The sequence below is a fragment of the Corythoichthys intestinalis genome, chromosome 19, assembly GCF_030265065.1.
Source record: "Corythoichthys intestinalis isolate RoL2023-P3 chromosome 19, ASM3026506v1, whole genome shotgun sequence".
Classification (NCBI taxonomy): domain Eukaryota; kingdom Metazoa; phylum Chordata; class Actinopteri; order Syngnathiformes; family Syngnathidae; genus Corythoichthys; species Corythoichthys intestinalis.
The window spans coordinates 2,734,881-2,762,244 of record NC_080413.1 but is presented as its reverse complement, the minus strand read 5'-3'; the positions used below and the strand labels follow the sequence as shown (position 1 = coordinate 2,762,244).

Sequence of the window (27,364 nt, the reverse complement as noted above, 5' to 3'; positions counted from 1 at the left end):
GAGAGATCTGAAAATGGTAGTTTTGAGAAGGCACTTTTCAAATCTCAGAGACCTGGAGCTGTTGGAGATGGACTTGTAGCCTTGAGATTGCCCATGCTTCCTCACAATTTTGCTTCTTAAGTCCTCAGACAGTTCTTTGGTCTTCTTTCTTTTCTCCATGCTCAATGTGGTACACACAAGGACACAGGTTGAGTTGACTTTAATCCATTTTAACTGGCTTCAAGTGTGATTGTTATTGCAACCACCTGTTATGTGACACGTGTAAGTAACAGGTGCTGTTAATGACACAAATTAGAGAAGCATCACATGATTTTTCAAAGGGTGAATACTTTTGTCCGGCCCATTTTTGGAGTTTTGCGTATAATGATAATGATTTGGGTTTTTTTTCCATTCTCTTTTGTGTTTTGTCATTGCAAGCAAAATAAATGAAGATATTACTACCAAAGCATTTGTAATTGCAATCATTTTCTGGGAGAAGTTGAGCATTATCTGACAGAATTGCAGGGGTGCAAATACTTTTGGCCAGCACTGTATTAGTGATAAACTCATACCAGAATGACAAAAATATTTTGTTTTTCTGTGTATTAGTTGATTTGTTGAATGACTTCCTCACATGTGTATCGATAATTGTTGTATCACCATATTGTGAGATTAGCGTGAGCCTTGTATCGTATCGTTAGGTGCCCAGATGTTGTCACCCCGACATGACAAACCATGTAACGTGAATTTGGAGATTTCTAATAGCGCTGTTAAAATAGCGGCGCGTGTTGTCCACCATTTTGTTTTTGCAAATTTACCGGTGATAAAACAGCACATTTTTCATTATCTTGATATACTTTTTTTTGGGATCATTCACATTTGTAAAGGTTGTTATCACTTATCTGTAGTGTGAAAATAACACAAACATCCCCTTTACAGCAACTTGAATGGTAAATATTCCCGTTTTTCTTGTAGTCGTCACAAGATGTTTGAAGGCATCTCTTTGTTTTTCGGGACTTTCTTGCACAAGCTGAATTGAAAGTGCTTCCTAGATAGAGAAAGCAAAAAAAAAAAAAAAAAAAAAGAAGTTGTGTGACTATTAGCGTCGTAATTTAGCCGCTACTCACTTTTTAGCTAGTTCTTTAGAGATTTCCTCCAGCGTGCGTCCTCGCGTGTCAGGCACGCAGAGGATGACGAAAACCAGCAGGATGAAGCTCATGGCGGCGTACAGGAACATCATGTTGGGGACGCCAATTCTCTCTGGAAGGAAAGCATTTTTGGCAGGAAAGGCTAGCATGTTTCAGTGCGGTTTACGAACCTGTCATGGTGAGGAAGGTCATTGAGATGAGCAGGTTGGTAGCCCAGTTGACAGCCGACACCACTGACACTGCTCGCCCTCGGATGCTTGTGGGGAAGATCTCGCTGAGGACCACGTACACCACTACAGAAACATGCAAATAGTGGAAGCTTGGCGTATTGGATGGATTTTTATGAGCAAATGAACATGCTAACTTGTGTCATGGTTACGTTGCAAATTTAGGGGCGTTCAGAGACAACTTGCTAGCGCATGTGACATTATCCATCAACATAGTATCTGAAAGTAGCAGTGTACTTTTGTCGTGCTAGCTTTTTTGCTACGTTTGTGAGGAGACAAGTTATTTCCAGGTACATGTTGTGTTCGTGAGAAGACACTTGGTGCCACTACTGAAGGATTTAGGACTAACACTAGATGGTTTGACAGATTGAAAAAAATGGATATCCACAGTTTTCTATGACATAGCAGCTTTGCTAGCATTGTCAACGAAGGCTTCGTCTAATGTTTGGTGCTGGTAAAAGCTAGCCGTGAGGGCTCTGACAGATTTCAAAGGAACTGCCAACTAGAGTGCAAGTTAAAGTTGCTATGTTAGCACACGTATAAGTTTTTCTTTGATTTGCTAACGCGTGTGACGTTATCCAACAACATAGTTTCTGAAAGAAGCAGTGTACAGTCGTAGCTTTGTTGATGTTTGTGAGGAGACGAGTTACTTCCAGGTCCATGTTTGTGAGAAGACATTTGGTGTCACTACTGAAGAAGGATTTAAGGCAAAAAAGATATCCACAATCAGGGGCGGACTGGGACTAAAAAGCAGCCCTGGACTTTGACTCAGCCCAGCCCACAAGAATCGCTATACGAAGGGAAACACAGACCCCCTAGGGGGTCCGGGGGCATGCCCCCCCCGGGAGACTTTTTATTTATTTATTTTTTTTTACATTTCATTGTAAAATGCGGCAATTTCGTTCACTTTGAGAGAAAATGAAGAAAATGTGTCTAGACTGTGACTGTCTGACTTGGGGCGCTCAAAGTATTGCAAGGCTGAACTGGAGTTGGGTTCATTTTCTGCACTAGCTCTATGATCAGCCTGAAAAAACAAATGAAAATGTATTTTTCAAAGCAAATTTTATGTATCCAATCGATTACAATATATCTCTGTCTATAAAATGATTTCATTTCATTGTTTATGCCATAATTCAGTGGTCTCCAAACTATTCCACATAGGGCCGCAGCGGGCGCAGGATTTCATTCCAACAAAACAAGACAACACCTATGCACCAATCTGGACTCTTACAAGTGTAATCAGTTGATTGCAGTCAGGTGCTGCAGAAACTTCATTGGTTAAACTGTCGGTACTCAATCGGTTGAAACAAAAACCAGGCCCCACAGCGGCCCTTGAGGACCGGTTTGGAGACCCCTGCCATAATTAATCTTGCCATACAAATAATAAATTTCAATGAAAATACAATAACATTTTCAAGACAAATCCTGGATACATAACCTTCATTGGAAAGTATTAACCAGGAAACAAAACGATATATACATGATTAAAAATATATATCATATCAATTTAACGAACTAATCTTTAAAGTAAAACCATTCATTTTATTAATATTTTGTTATGTTTCTTCTGAATTAATATTGCTGCTGCGTGTGCATATGTTGTTTTACAGCTAAAATATTTTTCCTTAGGAGAGTGATAGTAGGACTAGCATACTGTAACTTGACACGATTGCAAACGGACTAGCTGGCACTAACCCTTTAATTGTCATTTATTTCATTTAAAATGTACCTACCTGGTGGATAACAATTGCAAGTATACCGAGCAAGTGACCCTCTTCGTCCCTTTTTACTTGCCCTGCGCTTGTCTGGGGAACTTCCTCCAGCTAATCGTTACACCCTCCCTCTTCTTTTCTCTCTCCCTGCACCGGCGGCGGCTGCACGTCAGAGCGGCTCCCCCTCTCACCATCGCCGGGGCTGGGCTGTTGACTTGTTACCCGACGCGGCCGTTGCAGCCAGACTGCTGCTTGCGAAAATATTTGTCAACATATGACATTTTAATGCTTCGCTCTCCAGTTTCTTTAATTTTTTTCTCCCTAACCTTCTCTGCGCCACCCTTCTCTTTTCTTTTTTTGCCACCACCATCCATATTGCGCATTGACGCTCGTCGCTAGTTTGCTTCCACAAAGAACCAATGAAGGCTACTTTGTGCTTTCTTCGTTCGGACCGGCGATGAACAGCAAGGCGCATTGCTGCCACCTGTCAGATTGGATACGAACTGTAGATAATCAGAGGCTAGGGGGGATAAAAACAGTGATGTATAATGAATGGCGGCCGCCGGCCGTCCAGGGCACCGGCCGTTCTGTGATCCTCCAGAACCCACAGATTACCAGTCCGCCCCTGTCCACAATTTTCTATGACATAGCTGCTCTGCTAGCATCGTCAACGAAGGCTTCGTCTGATGTTTGGTGCTGTTAAAGAACAAGTTAAAGCGAGCTGTGAGTGCTCTGACAGATTTCCAAGGAACTGACATCCGCAGCGTGCCAAGTCAAATTTGTTATGTTAGCACACGTTTAGTTTGAGGCACTAATTGACGGAAGCACCATCTGATTATTTCCATCACAGAAGACATTTACAATGCGCTATTACCAAGCTACAGTGGTACGAAAAAGTATCTGAACTAGGGCTGCAGCTATCGAATATTTTAGTAATCGAGTAAACGACTGAAAATTCTATCGATTAATCGAGTAATCGGATAAAACAAATATATTTTTAGGTGAAGAGCAATTATAAATATACATGAGAAAACAAGACATTTCATCTAATCTTGAACCATTTTCAGTCAATCAATGTCTTTATTTTCGATGTATATTGTTGAAAACAGCCAACAATTGCATCTCAGATGTAACTAGAATTAAAAAAAAAAGACAAATTCACTACTTTCACTCAAAAAACCTTTAGATCATATTAAAAAATATATATATTTATACCTAAAAATGCCATTACGCTTGATAACACACATCACTTAAAAGTTAGGATTTTTTCCCACCTGTTTCAATTGAATTTCTATTTGTGTCAAGCCATTTTTAAGTTCTAGTTAAGTTTTACGCTACTCTAAACTGTAAGTCCTGATAGGATTTTGTGTTTTTGCAGTGTTCAAGATAAATGTATGATACAGGCTGTATTGGAGCACATTAGTGACCAGTGCTACTTGGTGTTTTATCCAGCAATGACTACTAAGCTAAAATTGATAGTTAGCATTATTGAGTTTTTATTTTACACCCTTATCACTCAACAAAGCTATGTTATGTTAAAGCCTGTATGTAAGACACGTTAGCCACGCATCGAAAGTGGTCATAATTAATAGAAACCTAGCCCTCCGCAGGGCTAACGTTACGTGAGCTAGTGACTCAGACAGTAACGTTAATCTTATTTTTTAGCGCTTAGCGCTCTTTATTAGCGCTTAGCGCTCTACTGCTTTAAGATGGCCGCTGTTTATTAACGCTGCCCAGACGCGGCCGAGTCTATCACATTGCATCTAGTTCAACGTACATGTGATCTCTATGAGACTCCTCAGATGCTACCTGCTACCAACTTAACATCATGCGGGCTAGTTTTTAGCAACGTCGGCGTAGTTTGGAGCGGCTGTCGGCTGCGGAAATGTTTTTTATATTTTTTTATTGCTTCTTCCTCTACGCATGTGACGTCAGCGCGTTGTCCCGTTAAAAGTAGTCCGAGCGAAACGTGATGCTTAGAGCTGTCAAAATAAACAATTACTCGAGGTGAATAAAATTACTCGGATCAGTTTTTAAACTCAAGTTACTCGAGTTGCTCGAGTATTCGTTTCAGCTCTAATCTGAACCTTTTGGAATTTCTCACTTTTCTGTATAAAATCACCAATCAAAATCACACAGATGAAAATACAGTGTCTGCTTTAACTAAAACCACCCAATCATTTATAGGTTTTGATTTTTTAATGAGGATAGCATGCAAACAATGACAGAAGGGGGAAGAATAAGTAAGTGAACCCTCTGCCTAAGAACACTTAAAGAGTAATTAAAAACAATTTTTACCAAACATTTGAAGTCAGGTGTGTGCCCAATCACTGATGAGTGGTTTAAAGCTGCCCTGCACTCTATAAAACACACCTGGTAAGAATTGTCTTGATGAGAAGCATTGTCTGATGTGCATCATGGCTCGGTCAAAAGAGCTTGACCTGCGATCAAGGATTGTTGATTTGTATAAAGCTGGGAAAGGATACAAAACCATCTCTAAAAGACTGGTTATCTATCAATCAACAGTTAGAGAAGTTGTCTACAAATGCAGAGAGTTTGGCACTGTTGCTTCTCTCCCAAGGAGTGGCCGTCCACCAAAGATGATGCCAAGAGTTCAGCGCAGAATACTCAGAGAAGTAAAAAAAGAACCCTATGATGTATGCTAAAGACTTAGAGAAATCACTGGCACAATCCAACATCTCTGTGCACGCATCAACTATATGTAAAACTATGGCCAAAAATGGTGTCCGTGGGAGGACTCCATGGAGGAAGCCACTGCTGTCTAAAAAAAAAAAAAAAAAACGTTGCTTGTTTAATGTTTGCATAAAGGCACTTGGACACTCCACAGATGTTTTGGCAAAATATTTTGTGGACTGATGAAACCAAAGTTGAATTGTTTGGTAGTAAAAATGGAACAGCTCACCAAAATCAACACATCATCCCCACCGTGAAGCATGGTGGAGGGAGCATCATGATTTGGGGCTGTTTTGGTACCTCGGGGCCTGGACAACTTGCAATCATTAATGGCAGAATGAATTTAAAAGTTTATCAGGAAGTTTTGCAGGAAAACCTGAGACCGTCTGTCAGACACTTGAAGCTAAAAAGAGGATGAACGCTGCAACAAGACAATGATCCAAAACACAGAAGTAAGTCAACTTCAGAATGGTTTCTGAAGAACAAAATACACGTTCTAGAGTGGCCAAGTCAAAGTCCTGACTTGAGATGCTCTGGCATAACCTCAAGACAGCAATTCATCCTAGGAATCTGACTGAACTAAAGCAGTTTTGTAGAGAAGAATGGGCCAAGATTAGTCCTGATCGATGTGCTAGACTGATCTGCAGCTACAGGAAGCATCTGTTTGAAGTTATTGCTCCCAGAGGGGGGGGCACAAAATTCACTTACTTATTTTCCCCCTTCTATCATTGTTTGCATACAATCCTCATTAAAATCTTAAAACTAGGGCTGTCAATATTATCGTGTTAACGGGCGGTAATTAATTTTTTAAATTAATCACGTTAAAATATTTGACGCAATTAACGCACATGCCCCACTCAAACAGATTAAAATGACAGCACAGTCTAATTTCCACTTGTTACTTGTTTTTTGGAGTTTTGTTGCCCTCTGCTGGCGCTTGGGTGCGACTGATTTTATGGGTTTCAGCACCATGAGTGAGCATTGTGTAATTACTGACATCAATAATTGCACAATGGCGTGCTACTAGTTTATTTTTTGATTGAAAACATTAAGAGGGGTTTTAATATAAAATTTCTATAACTTGTACTAACATTTATCTTTTAAGAGCTACAAGTCTTTCTATCAATGGATCGCTTTACCAGAATGTTAATGCCATCTTGTTTATTTATTGTTATAATAAACAAATACAGTACTTATGTACCGTATGTTGAATGTATATATCCGTCTTGTGTCGTTCCATTCCAACAATAATTTACAGAAAAATATGGCATATTTTATAGATGGTTTGAATTGCGATTTATTACGATTAATTCATTTTTAAGCTGTAATTAACTCGATTAAAAATTGTAATCGTTTGACAGCCCTACTTAAAGCCTCAAAATGTTTGGGTGGTTTTAATTAAAGCAGTTTTTTCATCTGTGTGATTTTGACAAAGATCAGATCATATTTGATGATTTTATGCAGAAATGTGAGAAATTCCAAAAGGTTCAGATACTTTTTCATCCCACTGTATGCTAGCGTGCTGCAAGCCAAGAAAGTTAAGCCAATGCTTAGCTCCAAGAAGAACAAGTTGAGGCTAGCAATGAGTGGTTTGACAGATTGCTGCAATGCGCCATGACCAAGCTATCCTAAGGCTAGCACGGACAAACATTAAAGTTCATCAAGTCATGTGATGCTTACTTGGCCCCAATCCGATGGAGAAGGCGGCGACAAACACCAGTAAACTGATGAGCGACGCCCACTTCAGCGAGGAAGATCCTCCGTCCAAGACCCCGCTCAACACCGACTCTTGATTGTCCGTAACCCATACGGGGGTGACGAGCGTCGGGGTGTCAGTCCAGTTCCGATCCCACGCGAAGACGGTGTCGTTGGGTGGCGGCTGGCTGACGCACAGGCTGGAAAGTTCGGTGTGACTCTGCAGCGTCAGCGCACCCAGTGCCGCTAGGGACATCATCATGGCGACCGCGCCGGCGCACAGGAAGCTCTTGGGCCCCACGCGGTCCACCAAAAGCACGGCCGGGATGGTGCCCACCACTTTGACCACGCCGAAGCCGGTGGACGCCAGGGCGGCAGCGGCGTCGCTGTGGAAGCCTACGCCGCGTAGCAGGGGCGACGCGTACGACAAGATGTTGGGCTGCCCCGTGGCTTGCTGGAGAAACGCTAGCGCCACGCCAGTCAGGAGTCGTGATCTTAGATTTGACGCTTTGCTAAAGAGCTCTGCGAATCCGTGTTCCGACTCCTCCTTCAACGCCATCTGAATTTCCCGCAGTTCTCCTTCCACGTCATCCCCGGCGCAAACCCTCAGGCGCGCCAGAACCTCTCTGGCGCGTTCCGACTCGCCCCGCGCTACTAGAAACCTCGGACTGGACGGGAGGAAGGCCATCGCGCCGATTTGAAGCAGCGCCGGCGGGATCACCAGTCCGAATGTGTACGCCCAGCCTTCGGGGAGCGTGGCGAAAGCGTAGCTACACCCGAACCCCAACATCACACCCAACACTAGCATCAGCTCATAGAGCGTCACTAGCAAGCCCCGCCTCTCCCGCGGCGAGATCTCCGCGATGTACAGGCACGCCGCCGTGCCAGAAAGTGACGTGCCCATTCCGACCACGATGCGGCCCGACACTAGTGCCGCTAGCGAAGCAGGCGCCACTAGCGGGATGGTGCCCGCCACCACTAGGGCGGCGCTTAGTAGCAGGGAGCGCCGGCGCCCGTAGCGGTCCAGGACAGGACCGCCGGCTAGGCAGATGAGCAGAGCGCCCACCAACGGAGAGCTGACCAGCAGCTCCTGTTGGCGGCACGAAAGCGTCAGAACGCCGCGTAGTTGAAGGAGCACGCTAGACGTCAGGCCCATCTCGTAGCCTAGCATAAGCCCGCTCAAGGACGCCGCCGCAGCAGCCACTGCCACCAACCGGCTGCAACCTGGAGAAGAAAGAAATGCATGTCTGTGAGTATTGTTGTCTGTTTTTGCTAACGTGAGTCGACACATTAGCTTAAACTAGGGCCGTCAAAATTATCGCGTTAACAAGCGGTAATTTTTTTTAAAAATTCATCACGTTAAAATATTTGACGCAATTAACGCACATGCCCCGCTCAGATTAAAATGACAGCACTGTAATGTCCGCTTGTTACTTGTTTTTTGTTGTTTGGCGCCCTCTGCTGGCGCTTGGGTCCAAATGATTTTATGGGTTTGGGGAGTGAGCATGGTGTAATGACATCAACAATGGCGAGCTCCTAATTTATTTTTCAATTGAAAATGTTACAAATTTTATTAAAACGAAAAGATTAAGAGGGGTTTTAATATAAAATTTCTTTAATTTGTACTAACATTATCTTTTAAGAACTACAAGTTTTTCTATCCATGGATCGCTTTAAGAGAATGTTAATAATGTTAATGCCATCTTGTTGATTTATTGTTATAATAAACAAATACAGTACTTATGTATCGTATGTTGAATGTATATATCCGTCTTGTCTTTTCGTTCCAACAATAATTTACAGAAAAATATGGCATATTTTATAGATGGTTTGAATTTCGATTAATAACGATTAATTAATTTTTAAGCTGTAATTAACTCGATTAAAAATTTTAATCGTTTGACAGCCCTAACTTAAACATAAATCATGTTGACTGTTATTACTCTGAGATGTACGATTTTTTGGCTCCCCATTCCGATACACGGCCATGCTGATACGTATTTTTAAGGATTTTTTTTTTTTTTTAATACTAAATTTCTGCATACTCACTTAAATGTAAAGTCATTGTATCATGGCTTGGTCAGACACTGCTTAACTCATTGGCTATTGACAGCGCTAGACGTCCAATCTAGAGCTGAAACGAATACTCGAGTAACTCGAGTTTAAAAACTGCTCCGAGTTATTTTATTCACCTCGAGGAATTGTTTAATTTTGCCAGCTCTAAGCATCACGTTTTGACCAGACTACTTTTAATGCGGGACAACGCGCTGATGTCACGTGCGTAGAGGCGGAAGCAATAAAAAAATTTAAAATACCTTTCTGTAGCCGACAGCCGCTACAAACTACGCCGGTGTTGCTAAAAACTAGCCCGCATGATGCTACCGCAGTAGCAGTTAGCATCTAATGCGTCTCATAGATATCACATGTACAGTGCCTTGCAAAAGTATTCGCCTCCCTTGAATCTTGCAACCTTTCGCCACATTTCAGGCTCCAAATAAAGATATGAAATTTTATTTTTTTGTAAAGAATCAACAAGTGGGACACAATCGTGAAGTGGAACAACATTTATTGGATAATTTAAACTTTTTTAACAAATAAAAAACTGAAAAGTGGGGCGTGCAATATTATTCGGCCCCTTTACTTTCAGTGCAGCAAGCTCACTCCAGAAGTTCAGTGAGGATCTCTGAATGATCCAATGTTGTCCTAAATGACCGATGATGATAAATAGAATCCACCTGTGAGTAATCAAGTCTCCGTATAAATGCACCTTCTCTGTGATAGTCTCAGGGTTCTGTTTAAAGTGCAGAGAGCATTATGAAAACCAAGGAACACACCAGGCAGGTCCGAGATACTGTTGTGGAGAAGTTTAAAGCCGGATTTGGATGCAAAAAGATTTCCCAAGCTTTAAACATCTCAAGGAGCACTATGCAAGCCATCATATTGGAATGAAAGGAGCATCAGACCACTGCAAATCTACCAAGACCCGGCCGTCCTTCCAAACTTTCTTCTCAAACAAGGAGAAAACTGATCAGAGATGCAGCCAAGAGGCCCATGATCACTCTGGATGAACTGCAGAGATCTACAGCTGAGGTGGGAGAGTCTGTCCATAGGACAACAATCAGTCGTACACTGCACAAATCTGGCCTTTATGGAAGAGTGGCAAGAAGAAAGCCATTTCTCAAAGATATCCATAAAAAGTCTCCTTTAAAGTTTGCCACAAGCCACCTGGGAGACACACCAAACATGTGGAAGAAGGTGCTCTGGTCAGATGAAACCAAAATTGAACTTTTTGGCCACAATGCAAAACGATATGTTTGGCGTAAAAGCAACACAGCTCATCACTCTGAACACACCAATCCCCACTGTCAAACATGGTGGTGGCAGCATCATGGTTTGGGCCTGCTTTTCTTCAGCAGGGACAGGGAAGATGATTAAAATTGATGGGAAGATGGATGCAGCCAAATACAGGAACATTCTGGAAGAAAACCTGTTGGTATCTGCACAAGACCTGAGACTGGGACGGAGATTTATCTTCCAACAGGACAATGATCCAAAACATAAAGCCAAATCTACAATGGAATGGTTCAAAAATAAACGTATCCAGGTGTTAGAATGGCCAAGTCAAAGTCCAGACCTGAATCCAATGGAGAATCTGTGGAAAGAGCTGAAGACTGATGTTCACAAACACTCTCCATCCAACCTCACTGAGCTCGAGCTGTTTTGCAAGGAAGAATGGGCAAGAATGTCAGTCTCTCGATGTGCAAAACTGATAGAAACATACCCCAAGCGACTTGCAGCTGTAATTGGAGCAAAAGGTGGCGCTACAAAGTATTAACGCAAGGGGGCCGAATAATGTTGCACGCCCCACTTTTCAGTTTTTTATTTGTTAAAAAAGTTTAAATTATCCAATAAAAGTTGTTCCACTTCCGATTGTGTCCCACTTGTTGTTGATTCTTGACAAAAAATTTAAATTTTATATCTTTTTGAAGCCTGAAATGTGGCGAAAGGTTGCAAGGTTCAAGGGGGCCGAATACTTTTGCAAGGCACTGTATGTTGAACTAGATGCGAAATGCCAGAGTCAGCGGTGTTAGTAAACAGCCGCCATCTTAAAGCAATACACTTCACAGCGCTAATAAATAAGATTGTTACTCGCTCACGTAACGTTAGCCCTGCGCGTGGCTAACGTGTCTTACATACAGGTTTTATTTAATCTGTGAAAACATAGCGTTGTAGAGTGATGAGGATGTAAAATGAAAATATGATAAAGCTAACTGTCAATTTTAGTTCAGTAGTCATTGCTGGATAAAACACCCAGTTGCACTGGTCCCTAATGTGCTCCAATACAGCAGGTATCATACTGTAACGTTGACAAAGAGTCACCCGCTTCGTTAGGTTGCAATTATTTATTTTTTGAGATCTTGTGAAACGACAACAACAACAGAAAGGCACGTCTCTCGCTCTCCCGCACCTCCCTCACCCCCGCACGTCACGCGGTGCATTCAGGAAAGCATGCAAATATCCCCGCCATATTATAACCTGATATGTTACAATACATTTATTTTGAACACAGCAAAAACTCAAAATCCTATCAGGACTTACAGTTTAGACTAACTTAAAACTTAACTAGAACTTAAAAATGGCTTGACACAAATAGAAATTCAATTGAAACAGGTGGGAAAAAATCCTAACTTTTAAGTGATGTGTGTTATCAAGCGTAATGGCATTTTTAGGTAAGAAATATATATATATGTGTACACATATATATGTATATATATATTTTTTTTTTTATAAGATCTAAAAGTTTTTCGAGTGAAAGCAGTGAATTGGTCTTTTTTTTATTCTAGTCACATCTGAGGCAATTGTGGGCTGTTTTCAACAACGTACATTGAAAATAAAGACATTGATTGACTGAAAATGGTTCAATATTAGATGAATTGTCTTGTTTTCTCATGTATATTTATAATTGCTTTTTACCTAAAAAGAAATGTTTTATCCGATTACTCGATTAATCAATACGATTTTCAGTCGATTACTAAAATATTCGATAGCTGCAGCTCTAGTCCAATCTCATGCCGCAACGATTAATTAACTCGAGTAATTCGATTACAAAAAAAGCTTCAAATCAGATTTTCAAGGATTCGTTTTAATTAGAGTGGCGTTGTAATGGTTTGTTTTGAAAGTGTTTGCATTTAGTTTTACTGATTTGGGTGGATACACTGCCTTCTAGTGGCAACAGTTGATGAATACATTGATTCTGAAATAATCGATAGTTGCAGCTCTAGACCAATCCATTGAAGGTGGGAGCAAATGAACAAACGTGAAATTAGCACTGATGCTAAATCCCGTTAGCCTCTCTTTAGTGTTTTACATAATATATTAGCATTAAGCACACAAGACTTTTAGACAAAACTACGAGGTTTGGTTGAACATTTTGTTGTCTTCAAATATACAGAATGTAGTTTTCTTGAACTAAATGATAAAACGTAATATTTTCGAGTGGCTTCCAACCGTTAGCTATAAACAAAGTCTGTTACGTAAAGAAATCCCACGACTAATACAAAAGCCGTCATAATCTGTGACACAATGTTTGTACTTTTGGAATTTGTGCCTTTTTCCTCGCCAACTCAATATTCATATCACAAAAAGCTTAGCATTTAAACCAGGGTGTGTAGACTTTTATCCTCACTATGTGTACACAGCGCGAGTACGTTAGCGCAACATTCCACAGCTGATTGCGTCTTTGCTCTCAAAAAGTGCCGAGTAAGCCACAAAAGAGTAAACGAGAAGCACGCAGTCGTAATCTAATTATTCGACCTCATCAGAAATTCCCGTCAGTGAGGTTTTTTTTTGTCCCCTCCCCCGTTGCGCCTGTCGTGACTAGCTTAAACAGGCGTCGTAATAATGTAAAGAAACACAGCTGCAGACTGCGGGATTCTCGACAGACATTTTATGTGGATGAATGTATGTATGTGGTTTTTGCTCGTTAAAAAAACTGGAAAAACAAACCCAATAACCTACGTTGTATAAGGAACATAATGTACAGAATGTACTCTGCGCACGCTAGCCGCGATTTATGAATGTGATGATTGGACGAATATGGCCATCAGCATTTTAACAATTTTTACTAATGCAACGATTAATCGATTAACTCGAGAAAAAAGCTTTGAATCAAATTTTGCTGCTGCAAGAATTTGTTCAATTCGAGTGGCGTTGTAATGGTTTGTTTTGAAAGTGTTGGCATTGTTTTATTGATTTAGGTGGATAAACTGCCCTCTAGTAGCAACAGTGATTGTGACATTTTTATGGTAATATGTGTTTGAACGATTTGTTAAGAGCTTTGTAAAAAAAATATATATATATATATATTTTTTAAAAAGCGCGACCATTTTATAGCATTTATTAGTTAATTGTTAAGTTAGTTAATTGTTCTTTCATTGTACTTAGTTCAGAATTTTTTCTATACCGTCGTGGTAATATGTGTTTGAACTATTTGTAAAGAGCTTTGTAAAAAAAAAAAAAAAAAGTTAGGATTTTATAGCATTTAAGCTAGCAGAGTTGTGCTTTGCAAGTTAGCATATTGTTCTTGTGTTGTACTGAAATCAGAATTTATTTATTTTTATACCGTTGTGGTAATGTGTTTGAACAATTTGATAAGAGCTTTGTTAAAAAAAAAAGTTTTTTTTTAAAAAGCGCGACGATTTTATAGCATTTATTAGTTAATTGTTAAGTTAGTTAATTGTTCTTTCATTGTACTTAGTTCAGAATTTTTTTTTATACCGTCGTGGTAATATGTGTTTGAACTATTTGTAAAGAGCTTTGTAAAAAAAAAAAAAAAAAAAAAGTTAGGATTTTATAGCATTTAAGCTAGCAGAGTTGTGCTTTGCAAGTTAGCCAATTGTTCTTGTGTTGTACTGAAATCAGTATTTATTTTTATACCGTTGTGGTAATGTGTTTGAACAATTTGTTAAGAGCTTTGTAGAAAAAAAAAAAAAGCGCGACGATTTTATAGCATTTATTAGTTAATTGTTAAGTTAGTTAATTGTTCTTTCATTGTACTTAGTTCAGAATTTTTTTTTTATACCGTCGTGGTAATATGTGTTTGAAATATTTGTAAAGAGCTTTGTAAAAAAAAAAAAAAAAAAAAAAAAAAAAAAAAAAGTTAGGATTTTATAGCATTTAAGCTAGCAGAGTTGTGCTTTGCAAGTTAGCCAATTGTTCTTGTGTTGTACTGAAATCAGAATTTATTTATTTTTATACCGTTGTGGTAATGTGTTTGAACAATTTGTTAAGAGCTTTGTAGAGAAAAAAAAAAAAGTTTTATATATTTATTTACATTTATAGCATTTACGCTAGCCGACTTCTGCTTTGCAAGTTAGCCAGTTGTTCTTTCGTTGTACTTAGATCAGCATTTATTTTTTTACCGTTGTGATAATGTGTTTGAATGATTTGTTAAGAACAATGGAAAAATAAAATAAAAGAATTAAGCATTTAAGCTAGCGAATTTTTGCCAAGCAAGGTAGCCAATTGTTCTTCTGTTGTACTTAGATCAGCATTTATTTATTTTTTTATACCGTTGTGGTAATATGTGTTTGAACGATTTGTAAAGAGCTTTGTTTTAAAAAAAAAAAAAAAAAGTTTGCATTTTATAGCATTTAAGGTAGCGGAGTTGTGCTTTAGAAGTTAGCCAATTGTTCTTTTGTTGTACTTAGATCAGCTTTTCAGTAGTATTTATTTTATATACCGTTGTGGTAATACGTGTGAACGATTTGTCAAGAGCTTTGTAAAAAAAAAAAAAAAAAAACATTAGCATTTTATAGCATTTAAGCTAGCGGACTTTTGCGAAGCAAGTTGGCCAATTGTTGTTTTGTTGTACTTAGATTTTTTTTATGCAGTTGTGGTAATATGTGTTAGGACGATTTGTTAAAAGCTTTGTATAAAAAAAAAATAAAAATAAAAAAAAAGACAAAAACAGTTGGCATTTTATAACATTTAAGCTAGCGGTCTTTTGCTATGCAAGTTAGCCAATTGTTCTTTTGTTGTACTTAAATCAGCATTTATTTATTTTTATATCATTGTGGTAATATGTTTGAATAATTTGTTGAGAGATTTGTAAGAATAAAGAATTTTATAGCATTTAAGCTAGCGGATTTTTGCTAAGCAAGTTAACCAATTGTTATTTTGTTGTACTTAGATCAGCATTTATTTTGGTTTTTATACTGTTGTGGTAATGTGTGTTTGAACGATTCGTTAAGAGCTTTGTACAAAAAAAAAAAACCTTAGCATTTTATAGCCTTTAAGCTAGCAGAGTTGTGCTTGCAAGTTAGCCAATTGTTCTTTTGTTATTTTTTATACTGTTGTGGTAATATGTGTGAACAATTTGTTAAGAGCACTGTAAAAAAAAAAAAAAAAAAAAAAAAAGTTAGCATTTTATAGCATTTAAGCTAGCGGACGATCGCTAAGCAAGTTAGCCAATCGTTCTTTTATTGTACTTGTATCGGCATTTATTTCATTTTTTTAATACCGTTTGAGGCTAAGCTAATGTATTTTAATTTAGTTTTAAATGCATTTATTGCTCTCGTGAAATGAAAGTGCAATTCTGCACAGTTTGAAGAAACACTCAGTAATGTTTGTAATTCAATTATTCGAACTAACTCATCTATATATTACTCAATTACTTAAATAATGGATAGTTAGTATGTTAGTTTGTATTTGCAAAAAATAAAAATGCCCCTACCTGGACCCGGTGCTGTTTTTTCGGTGTCATGGCAGGTCATCTTGGTTTTGCTGTCAGAGTCCATCTGCGAGAGCCGAGCAGCAAACCTGCCAAATTTTGAAGCAAAAAAACAACTTTGTTGCAAAGACTAGAAAATAATCATTATGATCAATGTGTCAAGGCCTAATCTTTGTCTTCCACTCAAAAGTTGTGCTGACCTCAAATCTACACCCGTCTGTAAGTTTGTTACAACAGTCAAGCTAGGAACACTTACTCATTGAAAAATATACTAGAAGAAGACCAATTTCTTGCTTATACGCCAAATTACTGACAACAGATAAGCTCGTTTTTGACCTACGACGCAATATATGTTCCTGTTCCCTGGAATTTGCAGATTTTCACCAGAAATGGGTAGAGGAGCCAAAAGAATTTACTCAAGTAAGAGTACTGTTACTTCTAAATAATATTACTTAAGTACAAGTAAAGTATTCGCTGAAAAGAATACTCAAGTAATGAGTAACATTGTGACTAACTGCTTACAAGTTCTATTGTAAATATTTTTTCCCCCAGCACAACTTAATCTTAATGAACTGTTATTACACTGTACTATAACCTATTACATGACCATACTAGGCCAAAAAGATACACAAAAATCATCAAATTCAGACTAGAACAACACTACAAAACATCACCTGTCCAAAGAGCATGAGTGCCCTCTAGTGGGGAAATAAGTTACCTCTCATTAGTATAATGGAGTCATGTGGTTATTGTTGTGACGTCTCATTGGCAAAACTGAGACGGCCACTGTCGGCATCTTTGGCAATAATAAAGTCAATATGGAGAATAAAGATTATAAATTAGGGCTGTCAAAATTATCGCGTTAACGCGCAGTAATTAATTTTTTAAAATTAATCACGTTAAAATATTTGACGCAATTAACGCACATGTCCCGCTCAGACAGTATTCTGCCTTTTGGTAAGTTTTGCAGCAAGGCGTTTTGTGCTGCAGCACAACAGCGAACTCTTGTGGTCGCTTTGCGACATGTTTTTTTTTTTTCTTCTTGCCAGTTCATATGGCTGCACGACGTCTCGGGCTGAAGCCTACGTTGTAATGTTGTGCTTATATGATCCTTGGACAAGATTTGTCCGTAAGTATGGTTGTTGTAAAGAATGTACATATTATGTTAGTAAGCGAAATGTTCTATTTTTTGTGTGAGACGCTTTTTGTTTATGTTTAGTGAACCTGTATAGCGTGCTAAGCTAACGTTGTTGCTAATGCAATGCTTGTGTACTTTTTTTTTGTAGTTTTATGACGGTCTAAAGAGGACAATGGTTTGAGGCTATTTTATTAATAAATCAGATGAAAAAGGAAGAAGTCTGATTATTAAGGCGTCGTTCACTAGCTGTCTAGCTTTGGAAAAAGTAGACGCTTCGGAGTGAGGACAGCATAGACAGATTTAAATGACAGTAGAGTGAAATGCCCACTACAGTCCTTATGTACCGTATGTTGAATGTACAGTGGGAAAATCCATTGGCAGTGTATCAAATACTTGTTCTCCCCACTGTATATATCCATCTTGTGTCTTACCTTTCCATTCCAACAATTTATTTTACAGAATATATATAATTCACAGAAAAATATGGCATATTTTATAGATGGTTTGAATTGCGATTAATTGCGATTAATTACGATTAATTAATTTTTAAGCTGTAATTAACTCGATTAAAATTTTTAATCGTTTGACAGCCCTATTATAAATGTAACGACTCTAGTGTAGCCCAAAGTCGTGGAGTGCGCTATATAAGTATAACACCATAACACCATAACACCATAGTGTTTCTTCACAGATCTACTCAAGTAAAAGTAAAAAGTATTGCGTGATAAAACTACTCTGAGAAGTAATTTTTACTCAAAACGTTACTCAAGTAAATGTAACTGAGTAAATGTATTGTGTTACTACCCACCTCTGATTTTCACTATAAATTGGTGAATTTAATAATTACTGTAAATCTTGTAAATAAGTATTTTATTACTTTTTCTGTTGAAAACAGGTCCATGTTTTCCAGGAACTGACGTCATTATGACACTTTTAAGACAATGTTTAGAAAATGGGTGTGCATAAGTCTTCTGTTGGTTTTGCGTTCCATATGTTAATAAAATCTTGTGGAAGATTCAAACAAAAACAAAAAAAGACTTAGAAATGTTATTGAGTGAGTGTTTTTAGGGAAAAATGCTTTTAATGGACATTAATGATTTAAAAAAATCAGGTAAACTAGTAAACACTACTAACTTTGAGCCTTGCGGCCTTACTTTTTAATCTTTACTTCTCAGTATCCATGGTTTGAAGATTACCCCCAAAAGTTAGACATTACCCCATCCAATAATAATAATGCCCGAGTCCACTCGTGACGTCACATTGTGACGTCGTCTAAATCGTTCTGGTGCAAAGCCTTCAAAAAACTGACAAAAGTTGACACAAAGTTTAAAAACAAATCAAAAGAAGTAATACTGACAGATTTTTCGTTTCCTACCTGCTTGCTGTCTGTTTCAGACTCGACTTTGTACCTCCATTAGCTTTCGTCACGCAGTTTTTCTCGACTTACTCCTAAGCTCGTGCTCGCGGGCCTTCTTGTTTTGGTCAAGCTAACTTCGCTAGCCACGCCTGCTTTCGCCGGAAGGACCAATAGGAAGCGCGGGTACTCAAAGGCAACACCCATATTCGCTTGCTATTGGTCCAAACCTATTCAATAATATAAATGAATGCTGTCTAGCGAAAAAGTACCAAGAATGTGATAATATTTGTTGTTTTGTGTTGAACGTATATCCCTGGAAGCTATTCTTCTCGGAAATAACCACATTTTAGAATTTTTTTATATCCTTGTGAAGCCTTTTATATCACCACACACCTGTCCCAACACGAGGTCAGACAAGAAATACAAACATGAGACCTCCATTGCCCCCCAACGCTGCATTTGTCTCACGTACTTACTAATATACACTTACAAACGTGTATTTCGGAGCCGGGTCATATTTTCAGAGCATTTGATTCCCACCGCGAGCTTATTATGTAACGCAATAATCAACAAAAAAGGTGATGGGGGCGGTGTCCTGCTATGTCAGCAAATATTCTCTGGACATAAATTCATAATGTTATATATCTACCCATTATCTGACGTTTTTATTACCGGTAGCCTAATAGCGACAGTCTAAAGGTCACTGCTAATTTCCATGTGTAGTTTTTTCTCAAGTCGATTGTCAATAAATTCAAGACGAAAATTGTCCGAAACTTGTGCTTTTCTTTTTTTAAACGCTCCCTATCGCCTCTTACGTCATTATAATGCGACACAATTAACTATTAAATATATTGGAGTAAAAATATATATTGTTAAATGAAGTATGTTGCTTAAAAGTTGCCAGAAGTCCAAATTTGAAAATAAACAGTGACACCTTACTGAACGTAGAGTGCACTACAGGTTTACGACAGTATACTAATTTACGACAGGGTCACTAAGGCAACGCTAGCCAGTTTTTAAACTTTTTATGCCTCGTTCTCAGCCGTCGTCAGTATTACCTCATTGGTAAGCATTAAAATCCATTACATAATTGTCATCCGCATTTTAATTCATCACAAATATGGCCGTCATGTTGAACTTTACCGCGTTTGTTTTTAAATGGAAATTGCTAACCGATAGTTAGCAGCTATGCTAAGCGTCGTTTATATACTGCACGTTTATTGGTGTTTTCATTATACAGTTTATTTCATGCTCAGTGTCGTAATATGTTTTACCGTGCAATGTGTGCACAATTTACGATATAATCTTCTGTGTACAAATTGAAGTATGTTCATGATAGTTTCTAACGCTTACACAATGTCAATATTTTCCTTGTTAGTGTTTTGGTGTCCCATTTCAACTTTGCTACTGCTTCTGGATGACCTCAAATGACACGTCCTGACACGTTCAATAATCATGAGCTCTTGACTATTTTTCAGTTGTTTTGAAGATTTTCTTGCAAATACATGAAATATGTATAAGGATAATTGCACAAGCTGAAAACAAATGAGCCACAAACCTTAGTTTTTTTGCCTGGATTTTTTTGAAATTTTAAAAATTGAATTAGGTGACTTCACCTAAATTTCTCTTTTCCTGGCTATTCCTGATTAGTCGGTTGTTCATTTTACTAAAGGCTCATACCGCGATGCCTTTAAAATGCACATTCCCTGGATGTCACAGCGCACCGCAAAACACGGTGACGTTATTTAAACTACCGAAAAATTTGGAGGTGAAAAAGAGGTGGGTGGACATCTTTAAAAGCTACGCGCACCGAGATCTACGAGTTAACAATCAAACCCGTCTCTGCAGCGATCATTTAACAATGGACTGTTTTGTCGACTTCAACCAGAAGCAGCAGGGCTTCACCCGACATTTTATACTGGTTAACGGGGCGGTACCGACTGTCTCGCCAGCTGGACTTCAACCGGAGCCCCCGGGCGGCAGTGACTCACGCCTATCCTCTCCAACGACGAGTGTAAGTTGAAATTTGCACTGAAAAAATTAGTATTTGAACTAGGCCTGCAAGCAGGACTAAACGAGCCCTCGCACTTTGACGCAACTCGGACGGGAACCAGGTCAGGGTGGTGGCAGATCGTCTCCCTCTCATCATCTCCTGAGAACCTAACTTTCGGAACTTGCCTCTTGTTTTTGGGATTACAAATACATTCACACACCTAGGTGAAAAAGCCCCTATTGAAGACAGTCCTTCAAAAAAGGGGGCGCTATTGAACTGTGCAGCCAAAATGAATCTTCTAATTGGGCTAATTCGACCAAGTGTGCCAAATTTTGTGGGTTTATAAGCTGCCTAAGTCCCTGAAAAAAATCTACTTCCTTTTAATGGCGAGCAAAGGGCCATCACGGCAACAGACGGAGACATGTGGACATGGGCCTTAAATTGTAGTCTTACAAAAGGTCTAGAAACTACAGTGACCAACCTGAAAAGAACTAAATATGTATAAGTAAGATGAGTGACTTTCTGTTGCCACTAGTTGGTGCTACAGAGTTGATGCAAATGACCCCTCAGGGTATGACTCAGATCGCGCAGATATGTTGTATGTCTGCCAAGTTATGACTGTTCAGAATTTGTGGCGAGACGAAATGGCGACGGTCATTTTCACTTTCCTGTTTGGACCCCTCCGCTTCAATGAAACCTCAATATTTTTTATCAGGCACCTGAACACATTTCTTAGGGCTTCCCTGAAACAGGTTTGAGGTCAATGGATTTTTTTCCCTTGGAGGAAGAGCCTGTCTCATAAAAAAATCGCATTTCCTGTATAGGCCTAATGGGTAATATTTCAATGCGGTCGTGTTCAGGCTGGGATACCTCACATACATGCCAGATATGAAAAAGATTGAACCTTGTATGAGGGAGTTTTTAGTCATTTTCTGAATGTGGTGTTTCGCCCCAAAAAATGGCCGACTTTGGCACCCCGCCCAGGTCAGGCCTGTGAATTAAACTCAAGTTTTGAGAACCTAAGATCTCATATGTCTCACCAACTTTGAGGAGGATCCAAATAACACTCTAGGCACCAAGGTCTCAAATGTGCACCCTGTTAATCAATAAAAATTTTGCATTCAATCTAAAATACCTGATTTCCTGTTGGGTTTGGAATATGGATGCAAGAGACTTTTTGAAGCAGTTTTGCACAATGTATCGACACCCCAAATTTCATCGCTCTATGCTGAAAAAACCTTAATGGAGAGGCCTTTTTTAAAAATTCAAGGGGGCGCCACTGAGCCATTTTGTCACTTTTTTTTTTTGCAACGTTGCAAAATAATCCAAATTTACGTGAAGCAAAGGTGCAAATTATGGTGAGTTTTCGAGCATGTTCAGGCCTCTAATTTGGCCATTTTCATTCGCTGAGGAGAAAAAATAATAAGAATCCTTTGCATTACAATAGGGCTTTCGCACACTTAGTGCTTGGGCCCTAAAAATATCGTAGTCCACATGAAACGGGTTTAAAGTTGGGCTGTCAAACAATTAACATTTTTAATCGAGTTAATTACGGCTTAAAAATTAATTAATCGTAATTAATCGCAATTCAAATCATCTATAAAATATGCCATATTTTTCTGTAAATTATTGTTGGAATGGAAAGACACAAGACGGATATATACATTCAACATACAGTACATAAGTACTGTATTATAACAATAAATCAACAAGATGGCATTTACATTATTAACATTCTCTTAAAGCGATCCATGGATAGAAAAACTTGTAGTTATTAAAAGATAGATTGATAGATAAATAGAAATTTTATATTAAAACCCCTCTTAATGTTTTCGTTTTATTAAAATTTGTAAAATTTTCAATCAAAAAATAATCTAGTAGCTCGCCATTGTTGATGTCAATAATTACACCATGCTCACTCCCCAAACCCATAAAATCATTTGGACCCAAGCGCCAGCAGAGGGCGCCAAACAACAAAAAACAAGTAACAACCGGACATTACACCCCCGTCATTTTAATTTGTTTGAGCGGGGCATGTGCGTTAATTGCGTCAAATATTTTAACGCGATTAATTTTTAAAATTAATTACCGCCCGTTAACGCGATAATTTTGACAGCCGTAGTTTAAAGTTGAGCACCTTGCCGTTGTTGGTTTGTTTTCAAACAGCTTGCCATTCCAAAAAGAGTGGAGAAAGCCTGCCAGTATGAGGAGACGCCTAAATATTATCGAGAAATTAGATGCCAAACTGACTATTTCATAAGTAGAAAACATGCCAAAACGCAACTCTCATATCATACCCTGGGAAGAAGATGTTCTAAAGGTAAATTTTCTTTATGGTTACTGTCAAAAACACTACTCAGTGTCTCTCACTTTCTATTCATAATTTTAAGAATGCTGTCAATTCAAACAAATGGATTGGATATCTACTACTGATTGGCTGATTCGTCTACAACTAATTGGTGAGAAGGTTCTTCATGGCAAATTTTTTTGTTCAACTTATTGGGTGTCGCTGACAGTGCTAGATGTCCAATCTATTTGAAGCGGGAGTGGTGCCAGATGATGATGTAATTTTTAGTGCTTTATTAATACCGATACCAATACTAGTATCAGTACAACAGTAATTAATACAAACATATGCGTGTATGTTTTCCAGGTGTACAAGTTGCATTCGACGCTACTAATGTGCTTATGGGTGAAACATTAGCACATCTTCATCCTTTGGGTTCCTCAACTCCCCTAAAGCGAAAAAACGGGCAATCAGATGACCCACCGGCAAAGCAAGCGGTTGTTGGGTCTGCTTCTTTTCAAGAATCGCAAACAGATTCCATTAGTGCAGATTGTAAGGAAAACTCCTCATCAGAATTTGACAGCAGCGACAGCGAGCGGTAAGTCAACGTTTTTCTGTTATATTGTGTCAGAGAGACAATAGAGCTTTATAAAATAGTTATTGTCATCAATTTAAAATCAGCTAGTTCCCGGATTATGAACGAGTTCCGTTCCAATGCTGGCAATCTAACTCGAATTTCCGCATAAGTTGAAACGAACCTTTTAAGTGCCCCAAAATAACTATCCAAAAAGTCCAAAAGTATTGCATTTTGTTTAATGATGAAGGATACACTGCCCTCTGGTGGTAGCATTAGGTCTGGCTGGACTGTCGCCTTTTATAATAATAATACCGTAATTTCCCGAGTATAACGCGCACTTTTTTTCCCCTAAAATCAACTTGTAAAATCATGGTGCGCATTATAAACGGGTCCATGGATGGAGACAGAAATATATCTATATATTATATACAGTGCCCTCCATAATTATTGGCAACCCTGAAAAAGATGTGGTTTTTAGCTTCTAATATTTTTTTTTTATTCCAATAATATGGGACCTTAATGGAAAAAAAAAAAAGAAAAATCCAACCTTCTATACAAGGGCATTCATTCAGTTTGGGAAAAAATCCCACATAAAGAAAAAAATATTTGACATCAAATAATGTGTGTCACAATTATTAGCACCCCTGTTGTTAATACTTTCTACAACCCCCTTTTGGCAACAAAACAAGGTCTGGGGACTGAGATGGCCTTGGGAGGAGCTTGATTTTGTGTCTGGTGAACCATTTCTGTGTAGATTTGGCCATATGTTTAGGGTCATTGTCTTGCTGAAAGACCCAGTTACGACCCATCTTCAGCTTTCGGGCAGAGGGCAACAGATTTTGAATTAAAATGTCCTGGTATTTCAAAGCATTCATGATGCCATGTACCCTAACAAGGTTCCCAGGGCCTTTGGAAGCAAAATAGCCCCACAGCATCAGTGACCCACCCCCATACTTCACAGGGGGTATGAGTGTTTTCGTGGCACGCCAGACCCACTTAGTGTTTTGCCAAAAAGCTCAGTCTTGGTCTCATCTGACCAAAGCACACAGTCGCAGTTGAAGCCTGGGACCGTGTGTATTTTTGTGTGGGACCAAGATTGAGCTTTTTGGCAACAAACACTAAAAGTACCAAAAAGGGGAGAGTAAAGATTTGTATCCTTTCCCAGCTTTATACAAATCCACAATCCTTGATCGCAGGTGTTCAGACGTATCTTTTGACCAAGCCATGACGCACATCAGACAATGCTTCTCATCAAGACAATTCTCACTAGGTGTGTGTTTTATAGTGGGCAGGGCAGGTTTAAACCACCATCAGTGATTGGGCACACACCGGACTTAAATTGTTTGATAAAAATTGGTTTCAATTGCTCTTTAAGTCTCCTTTGCCAGAGAGTTCACTTACTTATTTTTCCCCCTTCTGTCATCGTTTGCATGCTATCCTCATTAAAATATGAAAACCTATAAATGTGTGGGTGGTTTTAGTTAAAGCAGACACTGTATTTTCATCTGTGTGATTTTGACAAAGTTCAGATCACATTTGATGGTGGGTTTATGCAGAAATGTGAGAAATTCCAAAAGGTTCAGACACTTTTTCATAGTAAGTACTAAAAAGAATAAGATATTTTGTATGTTTTCGAAAAACGTATTGGTATCGGGAGCCAAAAAACAGTAGTGGTGCAACACGGTGGTTTTTAGTCTTGGCACAGCAAATCCTGTATTCATGTTGAACTCACCCCTCTTAAAAGTATTTTTATTATATACAACAATCTTTTATTATCATTTTAAGGGTTCACCTGGCTGCACTGCATTTTAATGAAAACTCATCACTTATTCAAGTGAGCAATGCAGACAGAGAAAGGAAATTCTTGATATCTGTTCCTTAGCTCAAAAGTGGGGAAGTAGTAAAGACTAAACTCACTACCGGTTTGTTCACTGTCAATTTACTTGATCATATGTATTGTAAATGTGTTCAAATAATTGCTCTAAAGTAATGCGTACTAATGTCGCCTTATGTGCCCTCTTGTGTGTTTTAGCTTATGTGAAAGAACTGATGGACATCCTTTTTAATGAAGTTGTCGACGACTCGGCACCGTTTGTTGCCGAGCTGAAAGCAGGATGAGCGACCGCAGAAGGCAGACGCTGTTGCGAGGCACAAAGTAGGTGTAAAAAAGAGTTAAAGGCAAGTGCCAACTTTTGAAAAGCCTTATTACAGATACTCCATTTTTTGAAATTCGGAGTTGGCAACCAATATCCTTTAATTAATTTTGACTTTCTCCCTTTAAGAAAGTTGGAAAATGAAATGGACTCTTGCGTGGTTACAAGAGTACTGTAGTATTTCTGATAATTGAAATTGTATAACTGCCGCTGCTGCTACTGCAGCTTGAGATTAGCAATTACCTTTTCCTAACCTTTTGATCTGTGCTCGCCCTATCGTTCCGTTAACACATACGCCAGTGTTGTGTAAGGCCACTGAAAGGTAGCTTGAGGCCATTGGATGAATCGTGTCGCATTATAATGTGATGTTTCACATTTAAATGTGAGAAGAACGCTAAAAGAGGAGCAGTTTTAGGAAAAAAACATTTTTTGAAGGATAAAAATTCATGACTGCAGTCTAATTTTTTTTAGGGGAAAATGTTAAGCCATTTTGTTGGCATCGTTGTTGTCTTTTCCCAGTTTAAAAAAACAAACTCAAATACATGGTTGTTTTCGAAAGAGAAAAAAACGCCATACTATACATGGTCATTTTTATGTTTTGATTTTTTTTTTAGGATTAAAAAGGCCTTACTATACATGGTCGTTTTTTTGAGGGGGGGGATAGATAAATAAAAACTTGCTATACATGATTATTTTTTAAGAAAAAAGCCTTTCTATACATGGTCGTTTTTTGGGGAAAAATAAATAAAGCCTTGCTATACATGATTGTTTATTTATTTATTTATTTATTTTTAAGAAAAAAACATTTCTATACATGGTCGGTTTTTTTTTTTTAGAAAAAAAAAAAGCCTCACTCTACATGGTCGTTTTTTAGGCAAAAAAAGCCTTACTACACATGGTCTTTTCTTTTTCGAGAAAAAAAAAGCCTTACTATACATGGTCGTTTTTTGAGGAAAAAAAGCCTTACTATATATGATCGTTTTTCAGCAAAAATAAAGCCTTACTGTACATGGTTGTTTTTTGGGGAGAAAAAAGGCTTCACTATACATGATCGTTTTTTTAGGCAAAAAAAGCCTTACTATATATGATCGTTTTTCAGTAAAGATAAAAAAGCCTTACAATACATGGTCGTTTTTGGGGAGAAAAAAAGCCTGACTATACATGATCGTTTTTGAGGCAAAAAAGCCTTACTATACATGGTCGTTTTTTGAGGAAAAAAAGCCTTACTATATATGATCGTTTTTCAGCAAAAATAAAAAAGCCTTACTGTACATGGTTGTTTTTTTGGGAGAAAAAAAAGCTTTATTATACATGGTCGTTTTTCTAGGCAAAAAAAGCCTTACTATACATGGTCATTTTTGGGGGGAGAAAAAAAGGCTGAATATAGATGATCACGTTTTTTTAGGCAAAAAAAGCCTACTATACATGGTCATTTTTTGAGAAAAAAAGCCTTACTATACATTGTCAGTTTTTGGGAGGAAATAAATAAGTAAAGCCTTGCTATACATGGTTGTGGTATTTTTTAGATATATGGTCGTTTTTTGGGGAGAAAAAAGCCTTACTACACATGGTTGTTTTTGAGGAAAAAAAGCTTTACTTTATATGATCGTTTTTCAGCAAAAATAAAAAAAAAGCCTTACTATACATGGTCGTTTTTGGGAGAAAAAAAGCCT

At 38.4% G+C, this 27,364-nt stretch overlaps 1 protein-coding gene and 1 long non-coding RNA gene across 5 annotated transcripts; one reads left to right on the top strand and one right to left on the bottom strand.

Annotated features, from left to right (window-relative positions):
* Window positions 1-236: 236 nt before the first annotated feature.
* Window positions 237-18,834, bottom strand: slc2a12 (solute carrier family 2 member 12). Its single transcript, XM_057822343.1, has 6 exons — window positions 18,700-18,834; window positions 16,190-16,275; window positions 7,441-8,679; window positions 1,298-1,420; window positions 1,107-1,239; window positions 237-1,027 (listed from the first exon to the last, which is right to left on the bottom strand). The coding sequence occupies exons 2-6, from the start codon at window positions 16,251-16,253 to the stop codon at window positions 958-960; spliced, it is 1,629 nt and encodes a 542-aa protein (XP_057678326.1). The 5' UTR covers window positions 16,254-16,275; window positions 18,700-18,834; the 3' UTR covers window positions 237-957.
* LOC130907363 (uncharacterized) lies at window positions 11,496-26,451 on the top strand. Of its 4 annotated transcripts, none has more exons than XR_009061454.1 (4): window positions 11,496-17,315; window positions 20,570-20,695; window positions 23,328-23,559; window positions 25,571-26,451. It is a non-coding gene; the product is annotated as an uncharacterized LOC130907363 (long non-coding RNA). The 4 variants fall into 4 exon arrangements; XR_009061455.1 differs by lacking the exon at window positions 11,496-17,315 and adding an exon at window positions 17,326-19,746 and having other exon boundaries at window positions 20,634-20,695; XR_009061452.1 differs by lacking the exon at window positions 11,496-17,315 and adding an exon at window positions 17,326-19,746.
* The last annotated feature ends 913 nt before the right edge of the window (window positions 26,452-27,364 follow it).